The sequence below is a fragment of the Podarcis tiliguerta genome (genome assembly GCF_965153285.1).
Source record: "Podarcis tiliguerta genome assembly, chromosome: 16".
In the NCBI taxonomy this organism is placed as follows: Eukaryota; Metazoa; Chordata; class Lepidosauria; order Squamata; family Lacertidae; genus Podarcis; species Podarcis tiliguerta.
In genome coordinates this window covers 11,725,317-11,734,714 of record NC_139549.1, presented here as the reverse complement: position 1 = coordinate 11,734,714, position 9,398 = coordinate 11,725,317, and the positions used below count along the sequence as shown (strand labels likewise).

At 50.2% G+C, this 9,398-nt stretch overlaps 1 protein-coding gene across 1 annotated transcript; it reads left to right on the top strand.

Moving 5' to 3' along the window:
• Positions 1 to 1,728: 1,728 nt before the first annotated feature.
• Positions 1,729 to 8,806, top strand: POLR2G (RNA polymerase II subunit G). The gene is made up of 8 exons (XM_083418671.1): positions 1,729 to 1,887; positions 4,399 to 4,508; positions 5,833 to 5,992; positions 7,092 to 7,142; positions 7,325 to 7,390; positions 7,620 to 7,691; positions 8,130 to 8,163; positions 8,625 to 8,806. The coding sequence occupies exons 1-8, from the start codon at positions 1,744 to 1,746 to the stop codon at positions 8,636 to 8,638; spliced, it is 651 nt and encodes a 216-aa protein (XP_083274797.1). The 5' UTR covers positions 1,729 to 1,743; the 3' UTR covers positions 8,639 to 8,806.
• Positions 8,807 to 9,398: the final 592 nt, after the last annotated feature.

Below are 9,398 nucleotides of genomic sequence, written 5' to 3'. Positions count from 1 at the left end.
AAGAAGGCAGATCTCTGCCCTGAGGAACTTACAGCATAATATGTGAGGCAGAGGTAAGGGACGGAAGTGGAGGCAGGAATAAATAGGGAAGCAGTATGCTGGGTGTGGAGAACATTTGGGCCCTCCAGGCATTGTTGAACTACAGCTCCCATCAGCCCCAGCAAGCATGGCCAATGGCCAGAGATGATGGGAGTTGTAGTCTAGCAACATCTGGAGGACCAGAGTTTCTGATACTGTACCTGCTGCCCCAGACTCCTTTGGGAGGAAGGGCAGGATACAAATGTAATAAATAATATGCAGTGACCTGTTTATTGAACATTCATCCTGATGCAGTTGCAAGGAGGCTAGACATTCTGATTTGCTGACAGAAGGTGGTATAACAACAGGGCACGGGGAGTTTAGGGGATTGTGCCAAAGCTTCATAGAAAAGGTGGGCTTTGAGGAGGAATTTGAAGGAAGTGCTTCGGTCTTTAGGCAGTTGAGATGTATATTGCTAAGACCCACCCTATTCTTGTAGGATTGCAGTTTGTTTTAAACTGTGTTTAACATTTTGTTTTAAATTGTTCTGACCTGTCCTGGGATGGTACGATGAAGGGCGGGTAATAAATTGTATTATTATTATTAATACAGGAGGTATCTCATGGGCATTTGGGGAGTTTCAGACATATGGAGAAAAGAGTACTTCCAAATGGTAATAATCTCTGGGTTTAAACTACCTCACAGGGTTGTTGTGAGGATAGAACAGGGAAAGGAGGAAAGCATCTATGCTGTCTTGAGCTTCGTGGAGGAATAGCAGAATATAGATGTAATAATGAACAGCGATAATATGAAAACAACAGTATGGTGACATAGCTTAGTCAGTAGAGCAAGACACTCTAAATCTCAGGGTTTTGCCCCATGTTGGGCAAAATATTATTTCATTGCAAGGGGTTGGATTATACGACCCTCATGGTCCTTTCCGATTCTACAATTCTATGACAAATAAAAGCACACACACAAAATAAAAAGTGAGTAAAAGCAGCTGCTAAAACCAATTCGTTGCTCGTTGTTTCCTGCAAGTTTAAAGCAATCCATTTAAAAAAACACCTTGAATACACAGCTTCTGGTGACGTGCGGAGAGCCTCCCTCAAAGCACAAGGAAATTACAGGTAGCTCTCATAGGACGCTGCTGAGTCAGATGACTGGTCCATCTAGGTGTTCAGTGTTACAAGCACTGACTGGCAGCAGCCTTCCAGGGTTTCAGACAAGGAATCTCTCCTAGCCCTACCTAGAGATGGCAGGATTTGAACCTGGGACCCTCTGCATGAAAAGCAGGTGCTCTGTCGCTGAGCCATAGCCCGCCACCCCCTAAGCAAGGGATGGGGAACCTATGGCTCTCCCATCACCCCCAGTAAACATGACCCAAGGCAAGAGATGATGGGGACTGTGAGTGGCTACTAACCATACAGTACTGGCTTTGTTCTCCCTCCAGGGTCAGAGGCAGCATATGTATCTGAATACCAGGCTAGCTGGCCCACTGGCCTGATCCAGCTGTAAGACCCTTCTTATGTTCTAATGTCTAGCAAACGTCTATGGAAAGAGCCGCCCCCCCCCCCTACACCTATACACATCCCACTATGGGAGAGCCCTGTGGCCCCGCCATGACACTATAGGCACTGGCATCGACCGCTGAGGCGCACGCGCAGATGAGCAACGTTCCCTTCCTCTGTCCCGGCAGCTTCCTGTTTGCTTCGTTAGGCGGCAATGGAATCCTATCGCGGCGCAGCCAATCAGGACGAAGCTGCCTTGCAACATTTAGAACGCGCGGGGCTCTGCGTTCCTTCCGGTCTCGAAAAGAAAAGAGAGGTGAGGACGCGCGCGCAGGCGGGCATCAGGATGTTTTACCATGTGAGTATTTTTCTAGTACCTGTACTGGGGAGTCTTAGGTTTTAGCTCCTTTGCTGCCCAGGCACCCCACGTGGGACGTGAAAGATGTGGTCTTGGGGGCAAAGGAATGATATGCAACGTCAAGGTGGTATTCTGGCCCTTCCGTCGTTATGTAGTCCTGGAATAACTCAGTCGGGAGAGCAGGAGACTCTTAATCGCAGGGCTGTAGGTTTGAGCCCCACTTGGGCAAAAGATTCCTGCGTCGCAGGGGGTTGGACTAGATGATCCCCGCGGTCCCTTTCCAGCTTTCCAGTTCTAGGATTCTACTTTTCTGTTGCAATCTGAGGAGTTCTCTCAAATGCCGGTGGCACCCAGTTGGAAGAGGAGGAGATCGTGGACAAGGGAGATAAAACGCAGCGCTGCTACTTGCCGCCCTCCTCAGGTGGCATGCAGCCGAGTTTTACTCAGGGTAGACCTGTTGAAATGAATGGCCCTAACCTAGTCTTGTTCGTGGATTTCAGCAAGTCTGCCCTGAACAGAACCTTGACTACCCCAGAGCAGCCCAGTACTGTTTTGTGACAGTTAGCTTAGAGGATATATATATATATATATATATATATATATATATATATATATAATGTATAGGGTTTTATTTATTTATTGCAGTTATATCCCACCCCAATCATTCAGCCCGGACATTAAGGTCCAGCTCCAAGGGCCTTCTGGTGGTTCCCTCACTACAGATGTCAAGAAAATAAACAACCTTTAGAAGACATCTGAAGGCAGCCCTGCTTAGGGAAGTTTTTAATATTTGATGTTTTATCATGTTTTTAATATTCTGTTGGAAGCCACCCAGAGTGGCTGGGGAAACCCCGCCAGATGGGTGAGGTATTATTATTATTATTATTTATTATCCCCTCCAGGACAAGGTGGCATATGTGGTTCTCCCCCATCTCATTTAATTCCCTTAGGCTGAGAAGCAATGAGGTCCGTGGCCAAGTGGGGATTTAACCCCTGGTCTCCCAGGTAGTGATCCGACAGTCTAACCACGAGAGCTGATTTGATCCAGCTCTCAAATCAGCCTGGATTATCAGAAACGGATCTGTCACTCCATTGACTGTGATGGCAAATGGAGTCCACAGAATGTCCACAGACATTATATCTCTGAAGCAGTTGCTGTGGTCGCACATCAGGTGGCAGTTTCATCTGGCTGGCTCCCTGTTGACATCTGGATGCTGGGCTAGAGTCAGATCTTTGGGTGGACCAGCCGTTCTCTACTGCAATCCTAAACCTGCTTACCTGCTAGTAGACCTCATTGAAAATACTGGGGAAGGGTCACAGCTCAGAGCATTGCATGCAGAAGCTCCCATGCTCAACCCCTGGCACCACCAGGCGATGGAGCTTCCTTGAGAAGCCAGTGTAGTGCAGTGCTTAATTGTTGGAGCTGGGAGACCTGGGTTCGAATTTCCCCGCTCAGCCATGACACTCACCGTGTGACCTTGGGCCAACCATTGTTTCTCTGCCTACTTTGCAGCAGGGCGGTTGTGGGGATTAAATGAGGGGGAGAACCATGTGCAGCACCTTGAGCCTCTGGGATATGAAAAGTGGGACATAACAGGCAACCAATCAGTAGTAAGGTAAAGGGACCCCTGACCATTAGGTCCAGTCGTGACCAACTCTGGGGTTGCGGCGCTCATCTCACTTTATTGGCCGAGGGAGCCGGCGTACAGCTTCCGGGTCATGTGGCCAGCATGACTAAGCCGCTTCTGGCGAACCAGAGCAGCGCACGGAAACGCCGTTTACCTTCCCGCCTGAGTGGTACCTATTTATCTACTTGCACTTTGACGTGCTTTCGAACTGCTAGGTTGGCAGGAGCAGGGACCAAGCAACGGGAGCTCACCCCGTTGTGGGGATTCGAACCGCCAACCTTCTGATCGGCAAGTCCTAGGCTCTGTGGTTTAACGCACAGCGCCACCCGCGTCCCAGTAGTAAGTTAGTGTTTTTTAAAAAGTAGCCAAGTGTGTTATTGGAATTAAGCTTGTGACTAGGTGCTGCAATGAGTCCCCATTCTGCGACAGAGCTTTCTCCCTCCACTTGCCTTCCTTTGGCTGTGTAGACCAGCTGTCACAGTGCAGTGGGAATAAGATCTAATGTTGCTGTCTGCTTAGTGGCTGTTGCACTACTGCAGGGGTCAGCAAATGTACTGGGCCTTGGGCCAGTGTCTCCAGTACCGATCGTGTGAAGGGAGCGCGTGCCCATACGCGTGCGCGCGCACTTCCAGATCGGAGGAGCACCGGAAATAGCTTGTGTGCATGTGCATGGGCCTCTGACCCGGATATGCACCGGAAATAACGATTGCACATATGCACAACACTTGCGCATGTGCACAAGCTATTTCCGGTGCTCCTCCAACCCTGCAGTGCAGCGCCGGTAAGAGCGGGCGGCGGGGGTTGCCACGGGCCGGATAAACGAGTCCCTTGGGCCTTATTCTGCCGTAATGTCTCTGCTGCTCCACACCTGTTTTGCCTCCAGATCTCATTGGAACACGAAATCCTGTTGCACCCTCGTTACTTTGGGCCCAACCTTCTCAACACTGTTAAGCAGAAGCTCTTTACTGAGGTGGAGGGGACCTGCACGGGCAAGTAAGTGAAAGAGCAGAATGGGATCCTCTTTCCCAGTGATGCTTGGCGGTGTAGATCAGCAATGGGTGCCAATAAAGCACTGCACATTTAAACCAGTGTCATCCCTGGTTTTCCCTCCAAAGAATCCTGGGAACTGTAGTTTAAATCCGATCTTTATATGGAACACTGAGGACTGATATCTTACTTCGTTTTTAGTAGATGAGGACTCTGCAGCAGATGAGGAGATGAGGACTCTGCAGCAGAAATAGTAATGGGTCTTTGACCCCCCCCCCCACAACCCCACATTGTTGCACCACTGCCCCCTGAGAAGCAGGACTGGATTTCTGCAATGCGCTCGCTCTACGCAGGGCTACCTTTAAAGGTGACTCAGAAACTATAAGTAATCCAGAATGTGGCAGCTGGACTAGCGACTGGGAACGGCCACTGGGACCATATAACACTGGTCCTAAAGGATCTTCATTGGCTCCCAGTGCTTTTCCAAGCACAATTCAAAGTGTTAGTGCTCACCTTTAAAACCCTAAATGGCCTCGGCCCAGTATACCTGAAGGAGCATCTCCACCCCCATCGTTCTGTCCGGACACTGAGGTCCAGCTCCGAGGGCCTTCTGGTGGTTCCCTCATTGCAAGAAGTGATGTTACAAGGAACCAGGCAGAGGGCCTTCTCGGTAGTGGTGCCCGCCCTGTGGAACACCCTCCCAACAGATGTCAAGGAAATAAACAACTATCTGATTTTTAGAGGACATATGAAGGCAACCCCGTTTAGGGAAGTTTTTAATGTTTGACCTTTTATCGTGTTTTTAATATTCTGTTGGGTGGGGTATAAATATTATTATTGATATTATTATTATTGTTGTATTGATATTATTGTTGTTGTTGTTGTTATTAATAATAGCAGCCTGAGCCAGGATTAACTTGTGCAACTGTGACCTACAGCTTAAAAATAAATAAATCAGATGCCTAACAACCAAGGGATGGGAAAATTTAACTTACTTACTCCACCCCCATCGCTTAGTCACTGAGGTCCAGCTCTGAGGGCCTTCTGGCAGTTTCTTCACTGCGAGAAGCAGAAGTTACAGGGAACCAGGCAGAGGGCCTTCTCGGTAGTGGCGCCTGCCCTGTGGAACGGCCTCCCATCAGATGTCAAGGGAATAAACAACTATTTGACTTTTAGAGGACATCTGAAGGCAGCCCTGTATTGGGAAGTTTTTAATGTTTTATCATATTTTTAATCTGTTGGGAGCCGCCCAGAGTGGCTGGGGAAACCCAGTCAGGGGGGTGGCATATAAATAATAAAACGATTGTTAATTATTTCTCCTCCTTCCCAGATATGGTTTTGTAATCGCTGTCACTACCATTGACAACATTGGGGCGGGTGTGATCCAGCCTGGGCGCGGCTTTGTCCTTTACCCGGTCAAATACAAGGCCATCGTCTTCCGGCCTTTCAAGGGCGAAGTGGTGGATGCTGTTGTGACTCAGGTGAACAAGGTGAGGTGAAATGTCTTGGGCCACATCCGCACCATACATTTAAAGCGCTATAGCCCCACTTTATACAGTCATGGCTTTCCCAACAGATTCCTGGGAAATGGAATTTGTTAAAGGTGCTGAGAGCTGAGAGTTTTTAGGAGGCCTTTATTATCCTCACAGAGTTCCCAGAGTAGTTTAACAATCATTGATAATAATAATAATAATTTGTGCCGGTCCCGAGGGTTAACCGTGTGGCGAGGTCCGAGTCCAGTCCGAGGTCGAGGGTGCGGTATGGAGGCTGTCCGTCAAAGCTGAAGCTGGGTCCAAGGCAGGGAGTCGGGCGAGGTCAGGAGATCCGGCAGGACAGGGTGCAGGCAGGAACAGGCTACCAACAGCGTTGCTCCCGCAACTTGGGACAGCGGCTGGCTGGCTTTTATCTGCCCTGAGGCATAGGGCGGCCCCGGTCCACAGGTGACTCGCCTCTCCTGGCCTGGAGGCGAGCACTCCTCCTGCGGGAACTTAGTTCCCTCCGCCTCTCTGCCCTGAGTGTCTGTAGCTCAGGAGAGGCTGGAGAGTTACTGGACCCAGAGGCAACCTCAGCCTCCCCTGACGGGGCTGAGAGTGGAGCACCTGCAGGCAATGGGTCCTCCATCACCTCAGGAGCCAGAGCAGATTCAGCTGGTGCCTGCACCTGAGGATCCAGCACAGGTGAGGCCCCTTCAGGCTCAGGCCCCAGCCCCGGCTCAGCTGGTTCTAGAGGCGGGGACTCCTGTGCAGGCTGGGATTCCTCAGGTTCAGCCTCCGAGTCCGAATCCCAGGCCATCACATTTTTATTATTCTTGTCAATCCTCATTCCCAGAGAATTATGGGAACTATCTGTGTGGGGGAAATGGCCGCCTAACAACTCTCTGCACCCTTGGCAAACCACAACTCCCAGGATTCTCTGGGGGGGAGCCATGCCGGTTAAGGCCCTGTTATGAGGAAGCGCTGGAGGGCCCCTCTGACTCGCTTTGCCGACGTCTGCCCCAAAGTCCTGGCCTGCTGTTCCTTGTGCGAACGCCGACATACTTTCAAGATGGGGATTGCTTGAGAGTGATGTTCCTTGTTGTTCTCTCACCAGGTCGGACTCTTCACTGAAATTGGGCCCATGTCTTGCTTCATTTCGCGACATGTAAGTGCCCTAGGCTTGGCGGGGGGGGGGGGGTGAGGGGCAGTGTCTCAGCGGCTTCCAGAAGGGCTGTGAAGGTGTCAGAGAATGCTGTACATCCTCTACCCCAGAACTATCAGCCCACCTTCCCTTTCTCTTTCGCCTCCCCTTCAGCTGCTCATATCCCCTCTTAATTCTCTTTGCAGTCCATTCCCTCTGAAATGGAGTTTGACCCCAACTCCAACCCTCCGTGCTACAAAACTGTAGATGAGGTAAGTCATCCTCTCCTTCGAACCAGTTCAGAGAGTGGCTTTGACTACCGTCTTCCTCCTCCACAGTCTCTCTGTTGATGATGGGGGCAAAACTCGCATTTGTTGGCTCTGTTGTTGGCTCTGGCGCCACCTACTGACTGGCTCCCTGCCCTCTGCCCTACCATTCCCCAGTGGGCACCAGCCAGCCATTGAGCACAGCCCTTCGCTGTCTCCTCTCCCCCCAACGCAGGATATTGTCATCCAGCAAGACGATGAGATCAGGCTGAAGATTGTGGGTACCCGTGTGGACAAAAACGATATCGTGAGTTGTAAGAGTATTTATTTGCACTCTGACTTTTTCGACCAAATGATTTTCGAAAGCAGCTTACAGGTAATAATACAAAACAACAACAGCAGTTCACACACAGACACCCACCACCCTCCTGGCTCAGAGGCAATGTGGAGTAGTGGTTAGAGTGCTGGACTGGGACCTGGGGGACCAGGGTTCGAATCCTCACTGGGCCATGGAGCTCCCCTTGGACCAGTCACTGCCTCTCAGCCTCGCCTCGCCTACCTCTCAGGGCTGTTGTGAGGAGACCATGAAGAGGAGGGAGAGGGTGTATTCCATTTCAAATGATATTTTTAACAGATACGTTTTGTTGATTTTATTCTTAAATGTTCTATACCGCCTCGGTATAGTTTTATGAAAGTGTGAGTTATAAGTAAATGAAGAATAATGTTTTAAAAAATTATTTCGCAGTTTGCTATTGGGTCCCTCATGGATGATTACCTTGGTAAGTTTCCGTCTCTTCTCAGCATGGTGGATTCTAAAAGCTGCTATTTTAAAAATAATTGAATTATTCAAGGTGGGGGGGGGACTTTAAAGGGGGAAGGGGGAGCTTGAACGACCACTAAGGGTTAAAGTATAGCCAGGCCATGTGATGGGATTATCTTCCCACGACAGAAGTGGGGGGGGGGCTATTTCAGCTTGGGGGGCCACATTCCCTCTGGGTAATTTTCTGGGGGCCACGTTGCCTGCGGCGGGTGGGGTGGGAGGCCAAAGTGGGCGGAGCAATGGGTGTGGATTTCACTTTGTGGTAGGCTAGCTTCTGAGTGCATGCCCCCCCCCCCCGCACCCTCGGGTGACTTGCGCTTGTTTTGGACATCATGCAGGTTCGAAGCACCATGGGAGTTCACTGCAGTTGCACTTTGGGGTCGGTGGGCTCATGTCTCCCCCTCCTGCTTTTCCCCACAGGCCTTGTTAGCTGAAGTAACCCGTCCCTTGGCTCTGTGCGGAAGATCCTGACCTGTGGCTTCTAGGACTTGTGTTTACAACACACGAATGCCACTTATCCAGGACTGTCGGCAGCTGGGTGACGAAGGCTGGACGGATATGACCCCCTCCCTTCATTAAAGGCTTTCTCGTTCTGTCTTCAAGTCTGCTTCCTCCGTGTTTTTTCCTTCCTCTTCCCTGCCCACCCCCTCCAACCTCCTTTTGCTCCCCTCCTTTCCACATGGGGTGGGGCTGGATAGGAACACAGGAAACGGCTTCACCCTGAGCCAGACCATTGAGGCCACCTAACTCCATACTGCCTACACTGACCGGCAGCCGGTCACTAGGGTTTCAAGCAGAGAGTCTTTCCCTTTTTATTTTTTAATTCATCTTTATTGATTTAAAATATCATCTTACATATACCTTACAAATAAGGACAGCAGAATTAAACGCAAAAATATAAACGACAGAAATACTGTAAATAAGGATAAAAAGCAGAGTGGTTGTGTGAGTGCTTGGAGGCGGTTGGAGGATGGATGGCAGCTAATGGATTGAGGTTGAATCCTGACAATATGGAAGTTCTGTTCTTGGGGGACAGGAGGCGGGCTGGTGTGAAGGACTCCCTGGTCCTGAATGGGGTAACTGTGCCCCTGAAGGACCAGGTGTGCAGCCTGGGAGTCATTTTGGACTCACAGCTGCCCATGGACGCACAGGTCAATTCTGTATCCAGGGCAGCTGTCTACCAGCTCCATCTGG

Bases quoted from the DNA above. Each gene is read 5' to 3' on its own strand.
- POLR2G (XM_083418671.1), top strand. From the start codon at position 1,744: ATGGAATCCTATCGCGGCGCAGCCAATCAGGACGAAGCTGCCTTGCAA. The intron at 7,143-7,324 runs GTAAGTGCCCTA...TTCTCTTTGCAG, and splicing joins CTTGCTTCATTTCGCGACAT to TCCATTCCCTCTGAAATGGA. The intron at 7,391-7,619 runs GTAAGTCATCCT...CCCCCAACGCAG, and splicing joins GCTACAAAACTGTAGATGAG to GATATTGTCATCCAGCAAGA.